The following is a 26,219-nucleotide window of genomic DNA, read 5'->3' as shown; positions in this document are numbered from 1 at the left end:
ATATTTTTTTGGATTGCCCTCTGTAGAGGCATCATTTAATTATTAATAGCGTTTGCTGTCAGGAAAAAAAAAAAAAAAGAACACCAGTCATATGTTTATTTGAATTGAAATTAGTTTTCATGCAAAGTGGTCTCAGTATAAACAACTCATGAATAATTACAATAGGCTCTGAAAGGTCACAGTAATTGGTGATGCATTATTCATTTTGTTGATCTTTTTTTATCTTTCCCTGCCTCTATCTCACCTTCTCTCTCTTTCTCTCCCCCTCCTCTTCCACCACCTCCCATCCCCAGAGCTCTCGGGCGTCTCGCTGGGCCGACCCGGACCATTTTGCCCAGCGGCAGACCTGCATGAACAAGTTTGCCAACTGGTTTGGCACCATGCCCTTGGTCCACTCTCAGATGAGGCTGGACCCGGTCCTCTTCAAAGACCAGGTCTCCATACTGCGGAAGAAGTACAGGGACATCGAGAGGCTATAACCCTTCTGAGCCCCCCGCGCTCTCTGGACATGACGCAAGAAAGGGCGAGGGGGGCGGACATATAGAGAAGCCTTTCCATGATTGCATGGATGCATCTGCGTAGAAGCAAACTGGAGTGGGTACAGGGAACAGATGGAGATGGCATTTGTCTGTATCCTTTTATTGTCCTTGGTATTTCCTTCATATCTCCTTTTTACCTTCTGTCTTATGTGTATTGGGGGAAATCTGGGAACACAGGTCCCACTACGTACACTGTAACTACCACTGAAGACACTGGAGTACTTTAAACTGCTCCATTTTGAACTGAAGAGATGGAGCTGGAAATCAGAGCTTTGCTGCTTCAGTGTCCCACTTGTGGCAAACCACCCCCAACACCCCAACCCACCGAAAGAGACTGTCTGTACGCTATGCACAGATTCCTGAAAGTTTCTGCTGACAGAATATTATTGATAATTATGAAGAGGATAACACTATTTTGGATTGTGTTCCGCTATTTTTTTATTCAGTGAATGAATGGCCAGCACTACACTCTCTGTATTGTCTTAATTAAAACCAATGGTAAGGTTGGGTGAAGAGAGGATTGACAACCCCCCCCTCCGATCGCATAACTGAGTTGATCTGACGTTCAGTGCCTCACAGTTTATCTAATGGCGTTGGGATCTGGGAAATCTGAGAAGAAGACATGGTGCACAATGAGCACCTAGATCTTGCTGCTTTTTTTTTTTTTGTGTGTGTGTGTGATTTTCTTTTTAACTGATAAAAGTACGGACGTTGTAGTGAATTTGTCAGGTCAGGGTTCACACAGTTTCCTCAACAAAGTGTAATAAAACTATGTTTTTATTCTGTCGTACGAACAGACTTGTCATTATGTGCCAAGTTTTTTTTTTTTTTCCTGTTAAATATTTAACAAGTCTAACAGCTAGATCTGCTGTGAGGGGAATAGGTATCCCAGGAAACTGAATAGAAATGCAAAGATATTTCCCCCAAATCCTCTTCTCGTCTGTTTTTCATTTGTGAAGGTTTTAAATGACAAGCTAGAATCGGTACTTGAATACGTGCTGGCCTGAAGAACAGCAGAGGATCCTACGAGTTGCCTTGGTTAAGGGAGGCTGAGCCAACCGATGGTCTGTGTGAAATACAAACCACTGTTTAAGGAATGGATCTTTACTGGGCTGGAATATTTATACTCTGTCATCTTCTGTATGCCATAGACCCTATTTCATGTTGTCCACTGACAAATTTGGCAACACCTCAGTCTAGGACTTGACACAGACTAGCACTGTTTTCGTCTTAGCTCCCATTGGCCAGACCACTGTACTTTTACCGCTTTTTATGAACAAATATGACCGGATAAGAATTCACAGCAAACTTTTGGCAAATTCTAAAAGGCTCTGTGAAGAAATGTTCAACTTGGTGGAGGTCTGCTCATTTGTGGTAATTCTTGAACCTAAATACATATAATCAGAACTCGTTCAGTTTGCAGTATATCTGATGATCACAGCCTTCGCAACATCAGATCGGCAATGTGCCACTGCATGCGGACCACATTCAAGAAGCAAAATGGGACAACTAAACGGGATCTTTACCACTTACTGTATATTTGTCTTCTAAATCTGAATGTCAGTGGAACATGAAACTGGGCGTTTATGCTGCTGGATCAATAGGTCGACTTACTTCATTTCTAATTGTTTGGTTCTGTTAACAATTATTTTTATTTTTTTGTCTTGATATGTCATATCATGTTATCCAAAAACGGTGAACGGTGTGTTTTTAAATCACTGAATCGTCAAGTTAAACTAACGGCATGTCTTTAGAAATCTAACCACCCCTGCAGTGACACACGTTTTGGGAGCTTCAGTTTCTTTTTTGTCGAAGAAGGGAAGCCAGTCTTTAATGTGCCAATACATCATGGTTTCATACATATATATTCCCCCCCCGTCTGATATGAGGAATGCCATGTATTCCCGTTCTTATTTGGTTCACTCAAATGTTTTCTGTCTGTAAGAGTGCGAGAAAGAGGGGGGGAAAAGGAAGGACAGCGTTTGTGTTAGAGAGCTGCAGAGAAAGATGCCGCATGGTGTTTTTCCACTTCTGAGGATGTGCCATCGGCTTGACGGCAAATAAACAATCCGAGCATAACTAAACACGCCGCTATCAAGACAGCTGGATGTGATCGTAAACAGAGTCCCATTTCAGAAACCAACTTGGTGCAATATTTAAGACAACATCTTTTTATTTTCTCTTTGCTTATTTTACCAGGGGGTTATGTGCCTTCAGAAGAAATACTTTTTTTTTTTCTCATCTGCCTTGTCCTATAAACAGGTCCTTATTTTCATTTCATAGTAGGTTTGTTTTCTTCATCGACATCCAGCAATACATAATGACACGCTACCAAGACTTCCATCTGACACTTACATTCCTGCCTTTTCTGTTATAGCAACGTTTTTTTCAAAGTATTGTTAGACCCATCCCGACACAGACAAAGCCTTGTAGTCCTGTACTTTGCCACGTCCCAAAAGCCCACCCTCCTCTTCCTGGTGGTCACATCTCTAGTAATACATCTGATTCTCGCACACAAACTTAAAAAGTAGTCACCAGACAGGATTGTTGTCTCCGGCGAATCTCTGCCTGCTTCCCTCACTCTCTTCTGTAACTGCAGACCTAATTTTATAGAGATTAAAATGGAAAGATAGAGGAAAAAATAAAATCACAGTTTTGTAAATGAGTTTTATAAAAACGGGGGAAAAAATTCAAATAAAATGTTTGATATAAACTGACTGTGTCTGTGTGTGCTTTTAGTCTAGTTTGAATTTTGTTTTATTGAAGATTACAAAGTGCCTCCCCGTCTCACCCTGCCATCCTTCTTCCTCTCTGACCTGCCTGCAAGCCGTTTACAGTTTTCCCAGGCACATTTTGTGTGTTGGGCTTATGCACGGCGCCCACTGAGGCAGAGCCAAACCGAATAATACCTTTAGCGTCCTCCTTGCGCGTGTGCGAACTTCGTCCTGTGCCAAGAAACTGTGGTGTTTACATAAATCTGTGTCAGGATGATTGGTTTAGACACGCCGCATAAATAACAGCATCTATCCAGGATGATCCCATGGTGCATGAGAGCTGCCAACTCGGCTGGAGAAGCAGCTACAGGAGGGATTGCTCCCCCTAGAACACAGACACTAAACTGGGCAGAACTCGGGAGGCAAAAAGATCTGCAGCATGTAAAAGCTGGGCCGGCGCCCAGTCAGGATGGATTATCTTGTGTCATGCCAAAAGGAAAACCATTTGGACTAGTCACACCAAGACAACATCCACTGTGTGGTAGTGTCCAAATCAGGGAAGCGCGTGCACGATGCAGATGTGTAGTCAGTGGGAATAATGGGATTTTCTTTAAAGCAATAAGTAAAACCTCACACACGTTGCTGCTGGAGTTTCACTGCACCTGTGAGGCCGATCAGATGCCAAAAAGTCTTCATGTATGACTTAAAGCTATGCAAATCAGTTCTCTTAATCCCACTGATGAGATCTGCAGTGGAGATAGATCCCAGTTAGCATGCAGCCAGGACTCTTTCCCCGCTGTCGGATTAAGCGCCGTACCTCGGGGCCACATTTTCAGAAATGCCCGTCCCTTTCTATCATCTTCACTCCAGATAAGACTGCACCACGTTCAGCGAAATGTTTGAGGATAGACTCGAGCTTGTGAGGGAGATGACGCAGCGTTTTCTGCTGCATTTGATCTCAGAAGGTTTCGTGTGTGGATTCATATCCAAAGTTGCTGTCTTGCTGTATGTGGGAAATTGCGTCGTCATGGTGACGCCTATCTGTTTGAGTTGACTTTAATTTGAACATCTGAAACTAAAAACACCACGTGATAAAGTATTTTGCCATCAAACGTTCCCTTATTGGAAAAGGAATGGAGTTTGAAGCATTTCCCCTTTCTTCTTCTTCTGTTTCTTTTCCCTTCTTCATTTTCTTATTTTTCTCCTTATTTTCCTCTTTCTCCTTTTTTGTCTCCTATTTCTTCTTCTCTGTTAGAAGTTTTATGGTTCTTGTAATTATTGCTAAACAAAAAGTATCAATCTCTGTATTGAAAAATAATTACAGACATTATTTTAAAGGGAAACCTATATGGTCAGATCCAATACAGTACAACTGAATTATACAGCACTAAGCAGTTATTTGCAGGAGAACCCAATGGACTCCCTGATGCAATATAATTCAATACACTATGATTATGCACATTATGGCACTAATCGTCTGAAACATTTTTCCCCTAACAAGATTAGAGGAAGTTAAGTGTTTATTATTTACCTAGATATATAAACCTATATAAAGGCCTATAAAAACCCATATAAAACAAATATGTCCACATATGTTCATGTGCATTTAAGAGCGTTCCACTAGATCCAAGGCTCGAGATGTTTTACTTCACACAGCTGCGCAGATAATAATACACTCCTGTTTCGGTATGTAGAGATAATCAGATGTTCAGGCTTTGTGACGCAGCCGTCATACATCAAACAAAGCAGCTCATCAGACGCAGGAAAGCATCGATACAGAAGCGGCTGGTTTTCTCTCAGGCTGTTTAGACGTATCTGTCACATCATAGCTGCAGAAAGCAATCAGCGATCGGGATAAAATTATCTTGCTTAACAGATGGGAGCCCAAAACTGTGTCACCGTGCAGTCATGGCTGTGCAGCACTGTGCTAAAATGTGTCATTGGCGTTGCGCGCTGCACGAGGCGTTGGATGTCTATGCAAAAATAGCTTGATTTAATATTCACATAAATCAGTGATGCAACACATTGAAAATCTCCATCCAGTTTGAAATTCATGTTTGTCTGTCCAACATCTGCTAGCTTTCAGTAAATGAATGCTGTGTAGTGATTTGACCTAGATCAATAATTTATTAGACTCCTAATAAGCATGTGCCAGCCATGATGAAATGTGATGAATGATGGAATATATTACTGCTATTAAAATTATTACATGCTTACCGCCAGTGTTATTATCATGCCATTATCATACATTATCAGACCTTGTTATCCATTTGGAGACCTAAAATGAAAATCAGTTCCTAAACAGTCACTGGTACGTAGATTTAACTTACCTCAGTATCCTCTACAGTGACATGGGGCATTGCTGCTGCTGAATTATAGACATGCTCAACTGGCAGCGGTTCGACTGCAACAGATGCTGTAGCCTATGAGACAAATCCGCTTTACTGCATTTTGCAATTTGATTGTAGATGAGCCAGTCTGTACGTCGTCTCTGTAGCCATTATACTTTTGGAAAATTGGTTTTATAGTCTGCATGAATGTCCAGCTCGCTGCGTACTGAGGATTTACGTCAGAGGGTTGATATAGTTTGGCAGATTACTGTAATTTTTGTCTGATTCTTCTTTTATGTGAATATGCCTTTACTTTTATTTGCTCTAAAATTGCCTCTAATGGCAGGTTCATTCGGCAAATGTCATTTGATTTATCCTAGGCCTTTCTCACAGCATGTTGTTTCATCATAGCAGTAAAGCCACGTTTACCTAGGATCACTTAGGATGACTCCGTTGCATGTAAGTGCTCCAGTAAGAGCGCATGTATAAGGGGCCGCAAAAGTTGGACACCTAAATTAAATGCTACTGCTATTATTAATAATTGCTCTTGTGCTTTTTCTGCTTTGAAATATCACGCCGCCATAGCAAAAGGCCAAATGTTTGCCTTAGAGTACTCTGTTGATGTACAGTAACCATATGATCACAATCAAAAAAGTCATGGGTCATAAAAAAAAAACATAGTGTTATGACCTGGAATCTGTTGTTTCCTAAAATTTTATGGACCAGATTGGACAAGAGCAGAGTGTTGCAGGCACATTTTCAAAACAATCGTACACAATATAGCACCATATTGTGCAGTTGGTGATCCCCCCCCCCCCCCCCAAAAAAAAAAAATTTAAAAAAAAAATAAATAAAAAACTACTACTACTACCACCAGTAATAATAATACATTGCTTTCATTGTCGTTTACAAGCACACTCATACAGCCGGTGGTGTATAGGTGAACTCTGTGCCACAGCGCCCCCTATCTTCCGCCTACCGTCTCAGCTCCCTCGCCAGGCTCCTCCTCCGCCATTTTTGACTGTAAACATCCTGCCGATTTTAAAAGGACAGCGGTGAGCGGGAGGAAGGCGACTGGCGCCATCTTGGCTGTTTTAATGAGTACAACAGGGGGAAATTCGCTTGGAGAAATAACCTAATCATTGGGATTTCACTCTAGAAGGGGTACCGCCGGTAAGTGCGCTTGCAGCGGAAATATTCGGGCGCAGTTTTGTGCGTTTAACGGGACACGGCGAGCATGCATGTTTGAGTTTGTCCGCCGCGGCCTTCAGTGTACGGGGAGCCGTTAGCCACCAGCTAATGTGCTCGTAGAGGGAAAAGTATGAGCAGGCTTTGATGGGCGCCTTCTTCCCGTGTGGGTTACTTTCTTATTGTGCGTGGATTATTTTTTATCTCACGTCCTAGGTAATCTATATATATATATTTTTTTTACTTCACGTTAAGTTAATTCGCTATTAACAGCGTTTTACAGACACAGCGTAGAAATTCGTTGCTTCTTTTGTAGTTAGCTAGCGGCTAATTCAGTTCAACCCCCTTGATGGCGCCGACTATTTACTGGCGTGGATTACCCTTTGGCGCTTTTAACGCGTTACGTTATTTGAAGTGAATAAATATATAACTACACATATTTATTTCTAGCTAATTGTTTGTGTTTTATACAAGTTAAGAATTCAGTATTCCTTAAAGCTCGCTGCGGGAAAAGTATAGATTTCCTCAGGAAGACATGTGCATTTCTAGTGTTTGCCTCCCAAACTGGGAAATAGGCGGAACTTGTATGAAAGCACTTGTTTTGAAAACGTTAAATATCATTTTCTAGATATTATGTTCTGCCTTGATATGCCACCAACAATGAGAAACGCTTTTAATTTGCACAGCACATGGCAAATAGGTGCTTCGGGGAAGGTTTGTTTATTTTACCGTCATCGTTAGCGACCCAGCTACGCCTGCTAATAAATCCTCCGATGTTCGACTAGCAATCAGAGTTGCGGTCTAAAAGTTACTTAGAGACACACTTGTCATGTAATTCATATGATAAGAGCTAAAATAAATAAAATAAGTATGAAATTCAAGTCCCATTTTGGGGAACTTGGTCCACGATTTAAAATCTGTTGCTTCCTAAATGGATTGTGTGGCCTGATTGGGTTCTTCATATTTATTAATGTTACAAGAATACAGGTCTTTAAAAAAAAAACACTGCTAATATTGTAATGGGCTGGTTATCCTGATCAATGTTTGATCATCAAGGTTGAATTTAAGTCTTATTGATCGTGTGCAGCTGTTAAGTTACATTTTCCTTGACAGATAATAATGTGTTGTCATGTTTGTATTTCTCCCTCTTTGTCCTGATTATTTTGAATGGCTAGTTCTTATGCAATATCTCTTTGACTGTATTTTTCAGGGGAAACTTACCACAGTGTGAGTGTGTGAACCAGGGGAACCAGGGCAATGTTCTACGCCCACTTTGTCCTCAGCAAACGTGGGCCGCTAGCCAAGATCTGGCTGGCGGCCCACTGGGACAAAAAGTTGACCAAGGCCCATGTGTTTGAATGCAACCTGGAGAGCAGTGTGGAGAGCATCATCTCGCCCAAGGTAACAAGACAGATGTGTAGTTGCTAAATACATGTGTTCCTGCTGCTGGCTATGAGTACATTTGAAGCCTTAAGTAGGCCTGAACTGTTGAAGAAGTGAATGGAAATTCATTCTGAGTAGACATTTTGTCGCTGCCAGTAAATCAGCAATTAACTGAATACAATCGCCATCTTTTCTCTGACTTTTTAAAAGCACACTGTTTTTGTGTTGTTTTTACTAACATGTAATCGTTTTTCTCCCCTTGTCATTTTAGGTGAAGATGGCATTGCGAACATCAGGCCACTTGCTCCTAGGGGTGGTGAGAATCTACCACAGGAAGGCCAAGTACCTGCTTGCTGACTGTAATGAAGCCTTCATCAAAATCAAAATGGCTTTTAGACCGGGTAAGTACTCCTAAAAAGAAACGGTAGTAATGCAATTAAACAGTTATGGTGGTACTGACCGTGGAGTACTGTGTATGTTGTAATAACATTACTACTCGTGTCTATGTTAAGGTGTGGTGGATCTTCCCGAGGAGAACAGAGAGGCAGCATACAACGCCATCACCTTACCTGAGGAGTTCCATGACTTTGACCAGCCCCTTCCAGATCTGGAGTAAGTTAGCTACATTAACTGTTTTCCTTTCTTTTCCATTGATCACTTTATCCAGTTGAAACATCAGCTGTCCAGAGGAAGAGGCCTGTGCTTCTTCACTAGTACGAATGTGTTTCTGTTTGTGTCATTTAAGCACGGGCCCCTTATGTCGACATATTGCACATCAGGTTTCTACAGAAATATGATGCACTGGCAGCTCCACCACTGTTTCAATTGCGTTGGTAAATTAGTTGTTACTAATCAACAGGTGTTCACATACAGTCGCACTGTGTTTTGACCACAACCTGATTAAGACCTGTCCAGGGTGTACCCCACCTCTCGCCAGTGACAGCTGTGATAGGCTCCAGCCCCTCGCGACCCTCCAGAGAACAAGCGCTTATAGAAAATGAATGAATGAATGATTATGACGTCTGTATTTTTATCGCGAATATTCATCTTGTGCTTTTTCTTTTTTCCAAACAGTGACATTGACGTGGCCCAGCAGTTCACCCTGAACCAGAGCCGAGTAGAAGAGATCACCTTGAGGGAAGACGTTGGCAACCTCAGCCTCTTGCAAGACAATGATTTCGGTATGACACAGCTTTACACTCATACCACCCACCACATATGCTTGAGAAGATTAAGCAATTTGAACCAGTGTGTGTCACATTATAGATTCGCCATGTTTTAGATACAGCCTCACTTTTTTTCTCTGAATAAATTAAATATATATTTACAAAAAAAGACCCTGTTCATGTCACAACCTAACATATTCACAACCTGTTATATTCTGCAGCCGACTTTGGTATGGACGACCGAGAGATGATGCGTGACGCTAGTACATTTGAGGAAGATATCATGCATGGTGCCACAGCCTCTAACCTTTTGCTTGAGGCTGAGCCTGGTCCAGCTAATCTGCCCGATAAGTCAAACCACATGGAGTATGACGACTTTGGAGATGGCTCTATGGGCACCACTGACGGGGGAATGCTGGGTGAGCAGCATGTTTTTATTTACACATATCTTGTATGTATTTATGTTGGACTACAGTTAAAGTTGTCTGGTGTGGTATTTATCAGGAAAGTAATAAAGACTAATGTCGTATTTCTCAGTTGACAAGTTGCTGAGCTCTGAAGACGGAGGTGGTATCTTTGATGATCCTCCAGCCATCACAGAAAGTGTTATGATGCCTCCAGATCATGGAGATGATGAGGATGACTTTGACAACCTCCAGTCACGTAAGTAAAGCAAAGTTAATATCGCAGACAAAACCTTAAAAAACTGTATGTTCTGTTATGTATCATTAGTTACTTCTTAAAAGATGAAATACAATTTTGTGTCGTCTAGCGGGTCCAGACAGCCCCGACTCCGGCCCAGCAGAGCCACTTCCTGCCATGGCTGACCAGACAGAACAGACCACTCTGGTTCACAATGAGGAGGAGGCCTTTGCCCTGGAGCCCATTGACATCACTGGTAAGACATTACTCTCTATTGTTTGTTATTTTAAAATATATTCAAATGGGAACTCATAGGAAATAGTGCCTACATACGTTTCACTGTGTTTTTTGCCATGCGTTTCTGCCGAACAAAAAAACAAAATATCTCTGGTTGTACTGGCCAGTTTCTAGGAATATTAAAAATTAATGGCTCTACCAGGATGTATAAGAACACTGCACTGATATACAGTTGACCTAGAGGGCCCTTTGTCTTGTACTCTGTTTTCATAGACTATGTTTTATTAGCTGTGCAGCAGTTCTGGTGCACTCTGTTCTCACAGGACTGAGCTGAGGATTGCCTGAGTTTTCAAAACATTAAGGTTCAATACACAAAAAAAAACACAGAAAAAAAATTGGTTTTATGCGCATAAATACCCTCCAGGCTGTGTTTCCATTTGTGTAGTGCAAGTGAAGCGATGGTCAAATTTGTATTGTGGTCGAACGCATGCGTAAAATGCCAACATGCCTTCTGTATATGATGCGTTGGACAACCGAAGTAAACAGTAGCTTTTTAATAATGCAACCACCATGTAATGTGTTTTTTTTTCTTGTCTTCAGTGAAAGAGACCAAGGCAAAGCGTAAAAGGAAGCTGATTGTGGACAGCGTGAAAGAGCTGGACAGCAAGACCATCAGGGCCCAGCTGTCTGACTACTCGGATATTGTCACCACCCTGGACCTCGCCCCTCCCACTAAGAAGCTTATGATGTGGAAGGAGACTGGAGGAGTGGAGAAGCTCTTCTCTCTGCCTGCTCAGCCCCTCTGGAATGCTCGTCTCCTCAAGGTAACCAATAAATATTCATGTATTTGTGGGTAAACGCATGAATATATTCACATTTATAAACGTACGAAAACTGTCAGCTGTCTGAAATCACTCCCAAGCAATATTACATCTTGGAGAACGGTAATGAGCAAGCCACAATAGAGGTTTGATTCTCCAAGTAGGTCAAACTCTGACACTGTATAATGGATGGGGAGAAAGGAGATTCATAATGTATTTATCATTGACATTCTGTTCAGGTTATGAGATTTAAAATGAGAACGTTGAGGGAACATGATGAGGAGAATGTGATTGGGTTTTGTCTGTGTCTTTTCTCTGTTCTTTCAAACCATTCTGCATAATTTGGCATAATTTGAATTCTTTCATTTGGCAAAAGTCCTTCCTGCATTTATTGTAATACTAACTTTGCATGAAGTTCTTTTCTCTCCACTTCCCTTCAAGTTTAACGGTTTTTGATTTCAGATGTTCACTCGCTGCCTGACGCCTCTGGTGCCAGACGAGATGAGGAAGAGGAGAAAGGGTGGAGAAGCAGACAGTCTGGATGAGTTCCTTAAAGAGCTGGAGAACCCAGAGGTGCCTAGAGAGGAGATCATGGGTCAGCACAGAGATGTCATTGGTACGTTATGATGGAAGCAAGTGCAAACAACCATGGCTCGAAAGGTTCCTTGTACCGAAAGTACTTTTTTGGTTCTTTGAGTGGAAATGTTTATTTTTTTTACATTCCATAACAGTCTCCCTTATCTGTTCCTCAGACCAGACTATCATGGAGGAGCCCAGCATGCTGGCAGCCTCTGCAATGGAGGGCAGCAGGACGACCTTGGATGAAACTGTCATGCCCCCTCCCTCCACTCCCCGCGGTGTAAAACGCAAGACCCTTGAAAAGGAGACTACCCTTCCTGTAAGTTTAAGTCATTTAAATGATGATCATTGATTTATTTTCTATGAAAACACTGAATTGAAGCTGCTGGATTTCCCATTGCACAAAACGTAGAAAATTCACTGGTTTTAAAATGAAAAGTTCAACTGGGAGGCATCCAGTGGTAGTTTAGTTTGGTGACAATTCAGCAGTCTTGAAGATTTCAGCATATTCAGGTGACATTAGTCATCTAATGGAAAAATGTAATATATTAAATTTTCCGAAGCTGTAACCTAAACGCCCAGCAGTCAAATAGGAGAAAAACAACATAGTTTGGCTGACTACATGAGTCCTAACTTGGCTCTGATTTGGGTGCTTCCTCCTTTTGCTCTTTCAGATGACTCCCTTGGAGCAGCAGCAGGTGGCTGACCGCTCGGCCTTGTCTCAGAGGTTAGACATGCCTCAGGTGGACCTACCCCCAGAGGAAACGAGTATCAGCCTCACCCAGCTCGTCCCTGAGCTTGACCTTCTTGGTGACAAAAAAGACAAGAAGGACGATAGTGAAGAAGAAGATGTAAGTGGAAATGGCTGTTTTTTTTTTTTTTTTTTTTTGGCAGTACAGAAATATCTGTAGTTAGTCATTCCTTAAACGTTCAATACATAATGTGACAACTAATAAATAAGTAAAGGCCTCTCTGCAGCTTGTGTTTGTATGTGGTTATGCAAGTCTGGACCAGTTGATGCTTATCACTGTATGTTTGGTCTTCAGGAAGAGGAAGGGCAGGGTGGAGACCAGGATCAAGAGGAGAAGAGATGGAATAAGAGAACCCAACAGATGCTCCACGGCCTCCAGGTAAAACACCTATTACTGTGTACCCCAAAAACTCTACTTAAACTTTTCATAGCAATTCCACCAACTTGCGCTTTTTTGATTTAGCTTCAAGATGATAACATGTGACATGATCTCTATCTGCTCTGTGCAACTTGTTTTTCCTGTATGTTTATATGTGTTATGTTTCTGTCCCTATAGCGCGTCATGGCTAAAACTGGTGCAGACTCGGTTAGTCTGCTTGAGCTGTGCCAGAACAACAACAAGAAGCAGGCAGCTGCCAAGTTTTACAGTTTCCTTGTCCTCAAGAAGCAGCAAGCCATCGAGGTCACTCAGACTGAGCCCTACAGCGACATCATAGCCACCGCCGGACCAAGATTCCATCTTATTTAGACGTTTGAAGAACGGGCAACCGTTCTTCTTGCAACAGGCATACTTTTAAATTACTCAACTTTTTGCCTTTTTATTTTGTGTTTTTCTGTCTGCCCTTTTTGTTTTGTTTTTCCTGGGGAACGGGAGGGAGTAGTAGGGAATGGGTTGGAAACTTTTTACGAAAAGGATTTTACTTTACTACAGATAGAATCATGCAGTATTCTTGGTTCAAATTGAGTGAGGAAGTATGTTTAACAAGTATATTTATGAAGCAACTTTTTTTTTTTTTTTTTTTTTTTCAGTCATCAATTTGTAAACATTGCGTTATCTTGTTTTGTAAGTTAAATTTCTATTGTCTGCTCATTCCATATGTATCATCATTGCCCCACTTTCAACTGAGATATTGCAGATTTTAGATTATGGCCCCCTTATTTTTACACTGAATCCTGCATTGACTGTACATGTTCTGGAAAGGTACTGTTTTATTGTTCAGAAGTGTAACCGCTCCATCTTCTCCTTGTTGCACTTGTACTTTGCTAAACAAAAGGTTAATCTGTCAAAAAAATTGATAATTCTTACCTGGCATTAAATGTTTCAGATGTATAATTCAGGCAGTTTATCAGTTATGTACATTTCTTTCTTTTTTTTTTGTATCTTTTTACTTTTATGCTTATTCACCTTTTTGCATTATGTAACTAGGTAAAGTACTTGTTACAGTAAAGTTCACTATCCCACCTTTTTAGTCTTTGGGTAACTTCTAGTTGTGATACATCTGTAAAGATTTGAAATAAAGTGTTTTAAGTACTTGGATACGTAACTGGATATTTATTCACTTGTTATTTTCTAATAACACCCGTTAGAAATTTAGATATGAATGTAACTGTTATAAAGTCCTGAATTTGAAGTCCTGCAGCTACACACCAAAATAAATAAGTGTAAGAAATAAGAATGATATATTATATATGGAATATTAAAATGGTTGCATAAAGATTAAAGAAAAGTAACAACAGACTGCACATAATATTTTTGTCTTAGTGTGTTCTACTATTTGAGTAATGCTAAGTCAGGTTCACCATTAATTCAATAAAATAGCAGTGATGGAAGTGTTTCTCATAAATTTTGATCCTTTATCTATCCTAATACTTTAATTTAAAGAACACAACAGGGTCTATTGTGTTTTTTTTAATTTTTTAATTTTATTTTTTAGTGGGTCACTAGTCAGCAGGCGGCTCGAACAATCGGTCCAAACGAATATAGGAACCTAACTATTTTGCCATTGTTGCTATACGGACAGGAAAACGTACACATCATTACCGGAAACGTCCGTCACCGAATACATTCCTCCCTTTTCCGCGTGCACCGGTTCAGAGATGGCTGCCCGTAAGGAATCTACTTCAGGAGCAACCGCAGTATTGGCTACTCCAGCCGGCACACTGGACTCCCCCGTCAAACAGATCCAGATTGAGGGACTGGTAAGCGTCGCTGCTGTGCTGTGTGGCTGCGTATTGAGTTTTGTTAACGGACGACAGAGAAACCGTTGGTACCATATGTGGATGCTAAAGTGTGAGCATCATCATGGCGGAGAGATGATGTGTAGCAGTTTCTTCTTCTGTTAAATACGCAAATCAACCCCTTTAGCGTATCTTATGTTAGTCAGTGTAATACATCACTGAAAAAATAAGACAAAATGATCTATTTACAGTCTTACAACCGTCTGGTATGCTAATAATAGGCTAACAGTGCTAGTCTTTTAAGCTAGCTACTGTTGTAGCTTCCAGAGGGCTTCGGGGGGCGTTTAATAAATAAAGCCGGGACCTCCCGGGTGGAGGCGGGCACCATAATGCTGCCGGATATTTCTATAATCCTGCAGTGACCTTAAAATAAGATATGTATTTGCCATGTTAAGTACAAAAAGTATTAATAAACCAGATTACAGTACAGAAAAACTATTGTAGATGAATTGACAAGCTCTTGATTTTAAATAATAAATTCAAATGGATGTGGTATGAATGCAAAAATGTTGTGGTTGCACATAATTAAATATTATGATAAAGCATTTTTCATATCACAGAGCACAGCGTACCTCATTAGTGATAGCTAGTAGATGAAACGTGAATACTTTCATATTACTCCGGTCAGATTTTCAAAATGCCCACCTCTGCTCACTGAACTTTTCAGACTCGGCACACTTATCACTTTAGTGGGATTTGGATGGGGGGACTGTTGGGATTATTATGACATTTGGGGGAACTATCTACAGTTTGGTCACTTTTAAAAGGATTGTAGCCCCTGTAATCATTCACAACTAATCTGTGGCACAAGTTGAAATTGAACATCCAACCATCTGTTTCTGTTTTTATAATCTGTAGTACCTCCATGCAAGCAGCAGAGGACAAACTTGCTTCGCTGCTGCTCACACACTTTCCCCCTGCCCCTGTCCTAAACTGCACTGGACACAAAGCAGCTTATTTTCCTGGTGTGCCTGAGCGCACTAGCAGGATGTTAACTTGCCAGCTGCTGCCTTCCTTTTATCTTGCTCATTAAAGCTGCCCTGGAGTCTCGGGCTCTAATTTCAAATCTAAATATTTCACCTCAATGTGTATTATTTAGTCTTCTAATGAGAGTTCCTTAATTTCTTTTCTCAGCCTTACCAACCAAACATTTTAATAGCACTTAAATTAATAACCGTCAGCAACCTTTTTAATGTTTGACCCCGTTCGGATTCAGACTGTAGAAGGCAAGATGTCTATTTCAGGTAGAGTTATGAAACGCATTTCACCTGAATGCATTGATATGCGGCAGTTGCTGCTGTGTTGCATCATGACCCGGCTGTCGGAGGTTTAGCTGGAGGGTTGCCCTTAGACAGCTTCACCGCTGCTGTGTAGTAGAATTGGATTGTTTCCTTGCTTTTGAAGAGGTTTCAGCGGTTGATGCTGCCACAGGACTGGAGTGCAGCACAGGAGTGCGTTCGGTTAAACACCGACTGAGATCACACGTTTGCCTCCATGTTTAATAAAATGATTTATTCATTTATTCTGACGTATGATGCACTACTGTGGACACCATGGCTTAAAGAAAAGTCAGAGCACGCTGTACAGGATGTTACGGCATTGTGATTTATTTATTTTATTTTTTAAAAGCTCCGGGACATGAAAAGGCAGGAAACATGCCAAGGCGAGTTTAATCTCAACATTTCACGCAACAGTAGCACATTTTTTCATTGAATATAGGAATGATACCCACACTGTGGCAGAGCAGTCTCCACTCCCTCTGAGGTTCTTAAGCGTGCCTCGAGTTCATAACCATGGGATTGACAGGAAGTGCACCGTACAAAATTTACTGTTTATGTTGATATTTATTATTGGAGTCAGCCCTGGTTGATTTGTTGACATCCAGGTTTGCTTTAGCACCACAGCAGATGGCTACGGTGGTTTTATGGTTCAGTTGCGCAGCTCTCCATCCACGCAGAGTGAAGGACTCTGGGAATGCAAGAACTGCAGAGGCTACAGAGACATACTTGCGTTCAGCCCTCCCGTAATCTAATAATGTGTCGCCCCTGGATGGTGGCGCTGTGTTAAAACTCAGTTTTACTCCGCTACAAAGATGTTTTTGGTCCAGTTCTTCATCATGGTTGGACCAAATGTAAATGCCCATCAACAGCACAAATATTTAATTAAGTAGCCTATATCCACATGTTTTTGACACAGTCACAAAGTTGCAGCAGACAGTAAGTAGACGTACCTCTGCAAAGGTCTGAGAAGCACCAACGCGGTGCCAGTGTACTATGCTGGTGCCTTCATATAACACTTACTTCGCCAAACATATATCACAAACACAGTCAAAGAAGCTTGCACTGTTGAAATAATAATAATAATAATAAAAAAAATGTCAAAATGATCAGATTTTGCACGTCTCACTGGTCCGTACAACAGCAGGACACTGTGATGTTGTTTAACTTGCCGAGAAGGAGGTGTGCAGCCTGTCGGCCAACTTTCTAATTCGCAGTGGCTGCTTCTCGTATAGTTAAACCACTGAACACATTAAATTCATCTGCCAACACAGAAACGAACAGAAATGACAGTTTTTTGTTTTGTTTCCTACCGGGTGCGAGCTGGCTCGGGTTTGCGTTCAGCAAGTTATTACGGATCTGATACACCATCAGCAGAGTGGAGAGTAAACTGTGAAGCTAATATCATTAAGATCCAATTCCTCATGAATCCAGTGTGGGGATTTGCATTTGTACGTCGAACAATAAAACCTTCTATACGGTGAGGTAGCTACTGACTGTAAATACATTTAGTGGCTGCTACTTAAAATTGATAACCAAAAATTCTAATGACGTTCTTACAAAAGTTACGCCACTTTCACACCGAGTTTGTTGTTGGAAGACACATCAAATTGATAATTTACAAGAAGAACACTGGTACATGAACCACAGAACAGCAATAAACGCCAGCACCCGCACTCTCTGCTGATGCTCTATTTGTGATATGATTATTTCCTGATTTCCTGAAATCTGCAAAATTATGACTAAAACTATTAGCACGCATGTAGTGTTGACGGCGTGTCAGAATTTTGTCTCGATTGCCTCGTGAACACGAACTAAACCAAGGTTAAATTGTAGCAATATTATGTCCCTGAATCTGAACGAAATCTAGGTTTGAAAGCACCCCTGATTTGTAACCGCATTACGTGTATGAACTGATCCAAAACACAAGCCGTCTTATTTGATGTAAAAGTCATTTCTGCTAAACGGCAGAACAAGCAGCTGTTGTGCTTACAGTTAATTGTCTGTCAAAATTAATTTGGATCACTTCTTTCCCCTACGTTGAAATAACACCTCCCAAATGTAGTTGCCTGGGTCACTGGCTGCCATATCCCCGTCTTTGCACACTTCACATTACAAGCCAGACTTGGCACGACAAAATCAAACATGTTTGAGAAAGATCTCTCTCAGCCAGCAGGCAAAAGCTGGCGGATGAAGTGGGAATCTTCTGTGGTCTTCATCTATGGCTTAACCCAACAGATGACTCACGCCGCACAAAAGTGTTTTCTCTGTCGAGTATATTACGGCCGACGTCGAGTGTAGACTTCGCCTGCACTTCAGCGGACGCAAAATAAAAAAAACTCATTACGGGATCGTCTCTCTCGCTGTACTTTCTCATAACTTGAGCCCCTTTGTGGCAGGAATAGGAGCCCTTTTGTGTGAGCGAGAGAGAAGATTTATGATAAAAATTAAAGGCAGCCGACGGGGGATTTGACCGCAATTGATTTTGCACAATTCAATTTTAAGCTTGTTGATTTATAATACGCTGTCCACATATCAATCTTGGGCCTCTCCACATGAGGTGAGCTCGCTGGGCTAGCAGCTGGTGAGCTAGATCAATAACATCATATGTGAGTGTGTGAATGAGAGTAGCAAGAAAACACAGTACTTGAGAGTGTTGGCCTTTATGCGTTTGCATGAAGTTTGCACCAACGTGGAGCTTTCCAAGCATTGCTTACAATACCTGATGGCATTCACTCAGTTCTACAAATCCACTGCAGCCTCCCTCCCTCCCTCCCTCCCTCCTTTTCTTCCTTCCCTCCCTTTCTTGTGGTGCGGATGCCTCTCCAGTTTCCCCTCTGGAGTTTTCTTAAAACCCTGTTTCAATCTGGCCCTATTTGTTTGACCTTACTGGAGTTGTTTTTGGCCCATTGTCCGTCTCTCACCTGCTCCATTTCCAGATGGACGCTATTTAAGTGTGTGATGAACAGATTGCCAAGAGTGCGATAGCTGAAAGCATTGTGTATCTGTGCTATCTGCGCTTACTGATGGAGGGAGACGAGAAAAGCTATTTGTGGGCAGGGAAAGGAGACAAAGCTCAAAGGGAGGGCAGGGGGAGGCTTTGTAAAGCAGCCGGCGCTGTTGGTTTTCAGGGCCTCTGTAGCCCTCTTCTTCCCTGCTGCATCCCCCCGTCGTCTCCCTTGCTGTCATTTCTACACCTGTCTGCTCTCCCCGTCCTCACCTAGTCCCTTCCTGCCTCTCCTTTGTCGTCATTTTCTACATTCTTCTGGTTTCTCTCTGTCACATTTCGGTGTTACATTTCCTTCGTTCCTTTCTCTTTTTGCCCTGCCTCACCACCTTCCCCATCAAATTCTCACTCTTACATTTTCTCACTTTCTCCTCCCTCTGTTTCCATCCATCTCGCTCCCCACCGACCTATTCCTCAGACCTTCCTCCCCTCTCAGTCAGAAAAAGCCAAGGCGGGCAGGCAGAGAATGAGATTTGTTTTTCTTCCCGCTCCCCCCCCACATCGTCTCCCGCCCTCAGCTCTTTTACTTGTTGCATGACAGGGTCCAGCAGGGTCTATTGAAATAAATCATCTCCCAGAAGAGCATGCATGCGTGTATATGTATGTGTGTGTGTGACTAGCCGAGACCAGTAAGGGCTCTCTCATGGTGGTGTTGGATGCTTTGTTGTGAGCGTGGCTCCAGCACTGCCACCCTGTATGGTCTATGTGTGTATTATTAATGCCTCTGGCTGTGACCTGCCCACTCTGTTATCAGCGTGATTTATGCTCTCCCCGAACACACTATGCTTTTCAGCCTTTTGTCCTGTTCCCGTTCATTTACACACTTTGCCTTTTTTCTCTACTCTTTGCCACGGCCTTTCTGTTTTGCCGGTCTTATGACGGTTCGGTGTATGTCCGTGTCTGTCTGCAAATAAATGTTTGTGTAGAAGTGTGCGCTAGCCCCGTCTCTGCCGCCCTTGGTGTCGGTGACACCGCTCTGGAGCTTAAACCCCCTCCTGAATCATGTGGAGACCTGTCCTATTGGCCCATTTTTATCTGGCATTAAAAATTAAATGCATATCATGATGCATGGACGCTCTGTCCAGATGAAGCATGATGATGTGGGATATCGGACCGCAAGTCCAAATATACCCTTCCCACTCTACCGGGGTAGCATTTTTCTTAAAATTTTTCTGCGTGCCGCCTCTTCTCTCTCCAGTGTAAATTGCTAAGCTGTGCTGAATACTAACTGGCCTTTTGTACGCACTCAAGTTCAGTGCTGCTCCAGAGTTGGAGCCTGCAGGTGGTGCTTACCACTGCAGGCTCCAGCACTCAGCCATAGTCGGTGATTGCCTGAGTAACTTGTCCCAGAATTTCCTCTTAACATAACAGAGCTTTTTCTTTTTGACAATTTTGCGGGTTTATGCAAGAGCTCAGCGGTCACTGAAGACTGCAGAACGGTGTGACTATGTATTTATTATGCAATTTAACACAGATGTATGGGGAGCTTTAGTGAGGTGGCACACATTATGTGCGTGTAACATGTGTAATATGTTCTCCCACTCATACGAGATTAACATTCACAAGAAGAAAAATGATTCGAAATGTTTAAGGGAAACTTGAGCTCCAGGCCTTGGCGGGTGGTTCCCTTGGCAGTGAGTGAATGGCATTTAAAGGCCAGTGTTGCTAGGTAACCTGCCACCAACTTTTGCAGTGCGCTACCTACCTGAGCACTGTAGCTTCACAAAATATTTTTTTGGCATTTTTTACCAGGTTAGTACATAAGATTAGAGACGGCAGTGTCACTAACTTTGTTGTCCACTCAGGAGGTTGAAATAGCCGCAATGGCGTCTTCAGTTCTTAAAGACGAGAGACTTGCTGACAATTAAACAAACTGATTAAAACGGATTCCTCCAACTGCAGTTAAGTATGGATTCACCGAAATGAAAATTCTTGGCCGAAACCGAAAACCGAAAATGAAGACACCACCACCATAATATTTATATCACACTTTATATATTGAAATACGTCCACGCCGCAGACATATGTCCATTCCAGACAAGCCTGTGCTGGCTGCGGTTTTTGCTTGTCATCACAACATCCTGTTTCGTCCGCGTTGTTGCGGTGATAAAAGGCCGAAAATGTTCGGTGTATTTTCGGTTTTCGGCGGGAAATTTTCGGTGGCCGAATATTCGGTGCATTCCTAGTATCTAGTCCTTGCAGACCCTAGTCATGCAAATTTCAAGTGGGCAACACCCACAGATGTTCACAGACAGCAGTCTCATCCTCTGGTTGATTTGCACGCTGGACGTGCCGGGTCATTAAAACATTCTCATTAATAGGCGATGGGTTGCAGATGGGGGAAATAATGGCCTTCATCACGATGAGGAAATCTTTTGCTATGCATTCTCTAAAAATTTCATGAGGAATGAATTGACAGATATTCATTATTTTATCTTGATAGATTAAAATATGTCAGGCTGTTGTAGAAATACATGTTGCCATGTTCATTTTCATGGTAATTTATTTAAAACCGGCCTATTTCAGAGTGGCGTGACCACACTGTCACACTTACATACAACCCACTCAGAAGTAGTGGTTATGTGTGATGAGGTGCGGGTCACTAAATCCGGAAAAAAAAAATTAGTGCGGCTGGGTGACATGTAGATGATTTATGCATGCGGATTCGCATGGCGTCTGAGCCGATCCGCGCCTCCCTATCACACAGGCAATCGGCAAGCGCTTGTTTCTACGAATAACTGTTGCAGCGTTTGTGTAACCTCTGCACATCCAGTTCATCCTCATGATCCATCACACCAGAGTACTCTCACTATATCATTATTGTGCGAGCTGCAGGGGAGGACAGGCTTGCCGGAATGTAAGCGTCTCACCAGACGGTGACAACAAACCCATTACATGTTTTGTTTCACATATCAGATGGTCAGGGTGCATCTTCTGCGCTGTAAATTGATGTGTTTGGAGTCTTTGTAGCCGAGACGAAGCCTCCCACTGCTCACAATAAAAGTCGTAGTGAAACTGCCACTAATCACTTGAGCTCCCATGTAGCTGTACATATTTACATAATGTTAATTCTTCTATGTGCTGTAGAACGTTTCAGCATGGCCTGCTGAATATTTTTAGCTCCTTGATGAAATCATTTAGCATTCACGAGAAATTTCTTAATCAAATTATGAACTGGAATAATTATCCAACAGTACTTATCTACGCATTACAGTACAGATACACCGATCAGCCACAACATTATGATCACTGACAGGAGAAGTACTGACTATCTTGTGACAATTCAATGTTCTGCTGGGAGACGCTTGGACCAGGTGTTCATGTGGATGTTACTTAGACATGTGGCACCCACCTAGACCAGACCAGGCACCCCCAACCCATAGCAATGACACTCCTTGATGACAGCAGCCATCCCCAGCAGGATGCAGCCGGACACAGGCACACACACAGAAACGATTTAGGAACATCTCAAAAAACATGAAAAAACGCAAACAAATATTTTTTATAGCGATTATTTAACAGAAAAAATATCGAGATATTTATTGTATGTCGCCTTCCAGCTAAAAAATATCAAGATATGACTTTTGGTTGATACCCTCAGCCTTACTGCAAATAGACCCATTTGGCTTCAAAAAATCATCCCAACCAAAATAATCCCAGCACAGACTAATGAGCACAAATCAACATGACGAGCAGAGACACAATTGAATTGGATAGCATAAATCAAACAATGACAGAATACATTAACACGAAACGTACAAACAATGGAAAGAATAAAAAGACGATCTCCGGTTCAGAAATTGATATCACTTTCCAGAAACTCTTATTGTTATCTTCTATTTTCTGCTGTGACAGTTTGATAAAGCAGCCGTGTGGCTCTTGTCTGTTTTCACAGGTGGTGATGAAGATTATTAAGCACTACCAGGAAGAGGGCCAGGGCAGCGAGGTGGTTCAGGGCGTCCTGCTGGGCCTGGTGGTCGACGACCGGCTGGAGATCACCAACTGCTTCCCCTTCCCCCAGCACACCGAGGACGATGCAGACTTCGATGAAGGTAACCGAGAGCGGTGTCTCCTGCAACTGGAAACATGCGCACACACACACTCAGAAAACAGTGGCGTCGACCAGTAAATGGTGATCATGTTTGGAGGCTTCAGCAATGTGGACTTTTTTGGTGTTTGCTTGCTGTCAAATGTTTGTAACTCAACTAAAGACAAACGCTTCTTTGTGATTTAAATTGTGCTGCACGGCATTATGAATTGCAAATGCGGATGATTACGTTTTTAATTAGCACCAAGTTCTTGAGTTGCTGTACCAGATGGCACTGAAAACATTGCAGTGGAAAAACGAAAGTATTGTTGCTGCTTGTGTAATTTGGTATCATTTCATTTGATTACTTTTTTGAGCCACGAAGTTATAAAGTTATATCAGATATTGCGCTAAGCGCATTCATTAAAATTAAATTAAGTGTGTGAACAGAAGCTGTAATCCTAGCCCCTGGTGTATTACCGATCCTTGAAATACAGCAAGTGCTCAGAACAAAAGCTATAACTGGTAGTAATATAATGCAGAATTGAGTATTAGTTCACACATATGTGCTTTTGAGGGATAGGTTGGGGATCACTGTTGTTAGCCTACTGAGACCTTGAAAAACTGATATAGATGTTAGCAGAGGAGTACAATCATATCATCAACTCACTGAATGTCAGTGTGTGTTTTCTTGCGTTTGTGCATGAGATGTCCCCCGGCACAGTGTTAAGGATGACGCTGACTTACGACTAAGTCAGCTAGGTGCTGGGTGTCCTACACTGTCAGGGCCAGGGTTGATGTGAGGGCAGTGGTGCAGGGATCGAATTATCCCGCTTTTGGATTACACGTGGTCAGCACAAAAATGCATCGCTTTGATTTTGTTTTTAATCCACACACACATACATCCCCTTCCTGCCTCCCATCAGCGTCCATATCAAAGGATGGCGCGTCCTCTGACCTTTGCCCCGCCGCTATCTCGCCATGTTTTTTCTCGCTCCTTGTTAGCACAACAAATTCAGCCACAAGCCACACTGCGGGATGGGAGGAAAATGAGCAGATGCAGAGTAAAGGAGGAAAGGGAGAAAATCCTGGTCTAACAGGCCCCTTCTGCTAATGAGCGACCGTCAGAAATTCAGCGGGATGCACAAGCGCCAAGGGTGGCTAAAGGTCGTTAGTGTCAGGAACAGCTCACTGTGTGTGTGTGTGTGTGTGTGTGTGTGTGTGTCTGTGCTGGTGAGCGTCGTGGCTTGGTGTGTTGTTGACTTTTGATGCATTGGTCTTTCCATCTGTCACTCCTTTTAAGTTAACAAGGGCTTCAGTGTGTAGCGCCTGGCTGTGAACTCTGAGAAACTCACAGGGCTACAATAGAAATCTCCCCCTCAGCAGGGATTTTGATGGAGCTGCAAAAAGGTGGCACGCTTCAGGTTATCTGGGAGTATGACGGAATCGAAGTCAAAATGGACATGTGATGGAAGTCTTTCATGCCGTGTGTTCTTTTGGGTTTTAACTCATTTTGGTGTTTTAAATCAGAATTCTACATACTAACGAAGACCAAGGCGGGCTTTCAAGTGCTTAGTTATCAAAAGAAGATCACATGGAATAGCCTGAACATGCTGTTTGATTAAAGATACAGTTAAAGATACAGCGCTTCTGGGGTACGTTGTTATAAACTAATAAATGCCGAAGGAGAGACCTCTTTGAATTGTCAAACAGCAACATTAGGCTATCTTGCCTCTGTTGTTGAGTGTCTGTGCGATCAAATAAAATAATCATGATCCCACAGGCGTCCAGCAATTGAGGAAAAAAGATTAAATGAGGGAGCGCCTTTTTTCTTAGCTCTTTCTGAGGGGAGGCCCTCAGTCTCAAACGGCTCTGCAGCTACAGATTCCTTGTGTCTCCGCTTTCTGTGCTTGCAGAAAAAAAGGCTATGCTACACTCCTTGATTTTATCCACTAAATCTGCACCACGGACCGACAATTACTCTGAGGAGTCCAATTGTTACGCATACAAATCATGAGAAATGGATTTTATGCCTGTACATTTGGTCATTTTGTTCTCCTACTCCAGCCTGAATTGTCTTCCCACGCACACACGCTGACCAGCCTGGCCACTCTTCTCTCTCTGTCTGCCTCGACTACTCTGCTGCATCTAATTGTCGGTGTTGTGCGCGTGCAGGTGTTGGGCCAGGTTGCCTCGACCGACTACACAAGACGGAACGATGTCACGTTGAAGTGTGAGTCGGACTTTGAAGCAGTCACGTCTACCTGAAAACTTACTCTTGGAGATGCTCGAGCAGGGAATGTGGTAAAATGGAGTGTGGTTCACATGAGGTCATCCAAAATAATGGCCTTAGTCACAGTGCTGACATATGATGGGCAGCAGTGCTCAATAATATCTCTGGGAAGGCCTTCGGGTACCAGGGACATCTGTCTCAATCCAGTATTTTCAGTAATGCTGCAGTCCTGCATGTTAATGTAACTCATCAGAGAATGGGCATGGGCCTTCTGAGGGTGTCCTGTGGTGTCTGGCAACAGAGTGTTCTTAGTGGGGGCCTTTGGGTCCTATAGGTTTGGGCCTGATCGGTGTATATTTAGCCAACATCAGTTTTTTGCAAGCGTATGAATTTTTGATGAATTTCCAACTGAGTTTATTTTGGACCCATATGTAGCCATATCTTTATGATCATTACATAAGCCTCTGATACATATCAGTTAATCGTTACACCCCGAGATAAAGTTTGAGATGTTTGAGAAGTCTATAAAGACTGAGCAGCACGCGCCTCTCTTCTCCTGGCTTCATCGGACACCCTGGATACTTGTTGCTTTGAAGATCCACACGTATAGATGTATCGGCCTCTGCACTTGTCTGCAGCATAGTGGGTGTGTGTGCGTGTGTGTGTGTGTGTGTATACACCTGAATAATCTTTCACTGACTCATTGCCTGCTGGAGACCCCATAGAATACATCAACCTCCAAAATACACCTAAAGGAGTCATGGACAGGATTGGCAGCTACGTGACTGTTTAGGTTTTCTATCTTCTTGCGTGTTTGTGTGTGTGTGTGTGTGTGTATGTGTGTGTGTGTGCGCGTGCTATGCTGCTTTTTCATCAACAGGTGCCAGTGTGGAGCTGTGCTTGCAGGACAGTCGGTGCCATCAAATGTGACCAGAATGAGTGAGAAAAAGATAAAGAAAGAGTAATTGAGCGCACACTGCAGAATCAGCCTTAGAAAAAAAGGAAAAGAAAGAAATAACCTTGGCTGATCCCCAACCCTCCTATCTCCTGTGTCCTTGCACACTGTGTCCTTGCATCGCTGACAAAA

At 42.4% G+C, this 26,219-nt stretch overlaps 3 protein-coding genes across 3 annotated transcripts in view; all 3 read left to right on the top strand.

The window, feature by feature from the left end:
* LOC311496864 (exostosin-1a-like) overlaps positions 1-3,706 on the top strand; it is a 33,972-nt gene extending 30,266 nt beyond the window's left edge. Inside the window, exon 11 of the mRNA XM_084556875.1 lies at positions 294-3,706. Coding sequence (XP_084413001.1) covers positions 294-479 — 186 coding nt within the window. The 3' untranslated portion in view covers positions 480-3,706. The remainder of the gene's footprint in view (positions 1-293) is intronic.
* A 2,927-nt stretch (positions 3,707-6,633) lies between these two features.
* On the top strand, positions 6,634-13,887 carry LOC311497636 (double-strand-break repair protein rad21 homolog A-like). Its single transcript, XM_084557969.1, has 14 exons — positions 6,634-6,756; positions 7,982-8,172; positions 8,426-8,555; positions 8,667-8,766; positions 9,229-9,335; positions 9,542-9,739; positions 9,858-9,983; positions 10,093-10,218; positions 10,800-11,023; positions 11,483-11,636; positions 11,773-11,918; positions 12,274-12,450; positions 12,646-12,729; positions 12,907-13,887. The coding sequence occupies exons 2-14, from the start codon at positions 8,029-8,031 to the stop codon at positions 13,096-13,098; spliced, it is 1,908 nt and encodes a 635-aa protein (XP_084414095.1). The 5' UTR covers positions 6,634-6,756; positions 7,982-8,028; the 3' UTR covers positions 13,099-13,887.
* A 516-nt stretch (positions 13,888-14,403) lies between these two features.
* Positions 14,404-26,219, top strand: part of LOC311497432 (eukaryotic translation initiation factor 3 subunit H) — a 54,528-nt gene continuing 42,712 nt past the window's right edge. The window contains exons 1-2 of the mRNA XM_084557744.1: positions 14,404-14,549; positions 22,768-22,924. Of these exons, the coding sequence (XP_084413870.1) occupies positions 14,448-14,549; positions 22,768-22,924 (259 nt within the window). The 5' untranslated portion in view covers positions 14,404-14,447. The remainder of the gene's footprint in view (positions 14,550-22,767; positions 22,925-26,219) is intronic.

The sequence above is a fragment of the Chelon labrosus genome (genome assembly GCF_963514085.1).
Source record: "Chelon labrosus genome assembly, chromosome: 12".
In the NCBI taxonomy this organism is placed as follows: domain Eukaryota; kingdom Metazoa; phylum Chordata; class Actinopteri; order Mugiliformes; family Mugilidae; genus Chelon; species Chelon labrosus.
The sequence above is the reverse complement of the archived record's forward strand: the minus strand, read 5'-3'. Positions and strand labels throughout refer to the sequence as shown.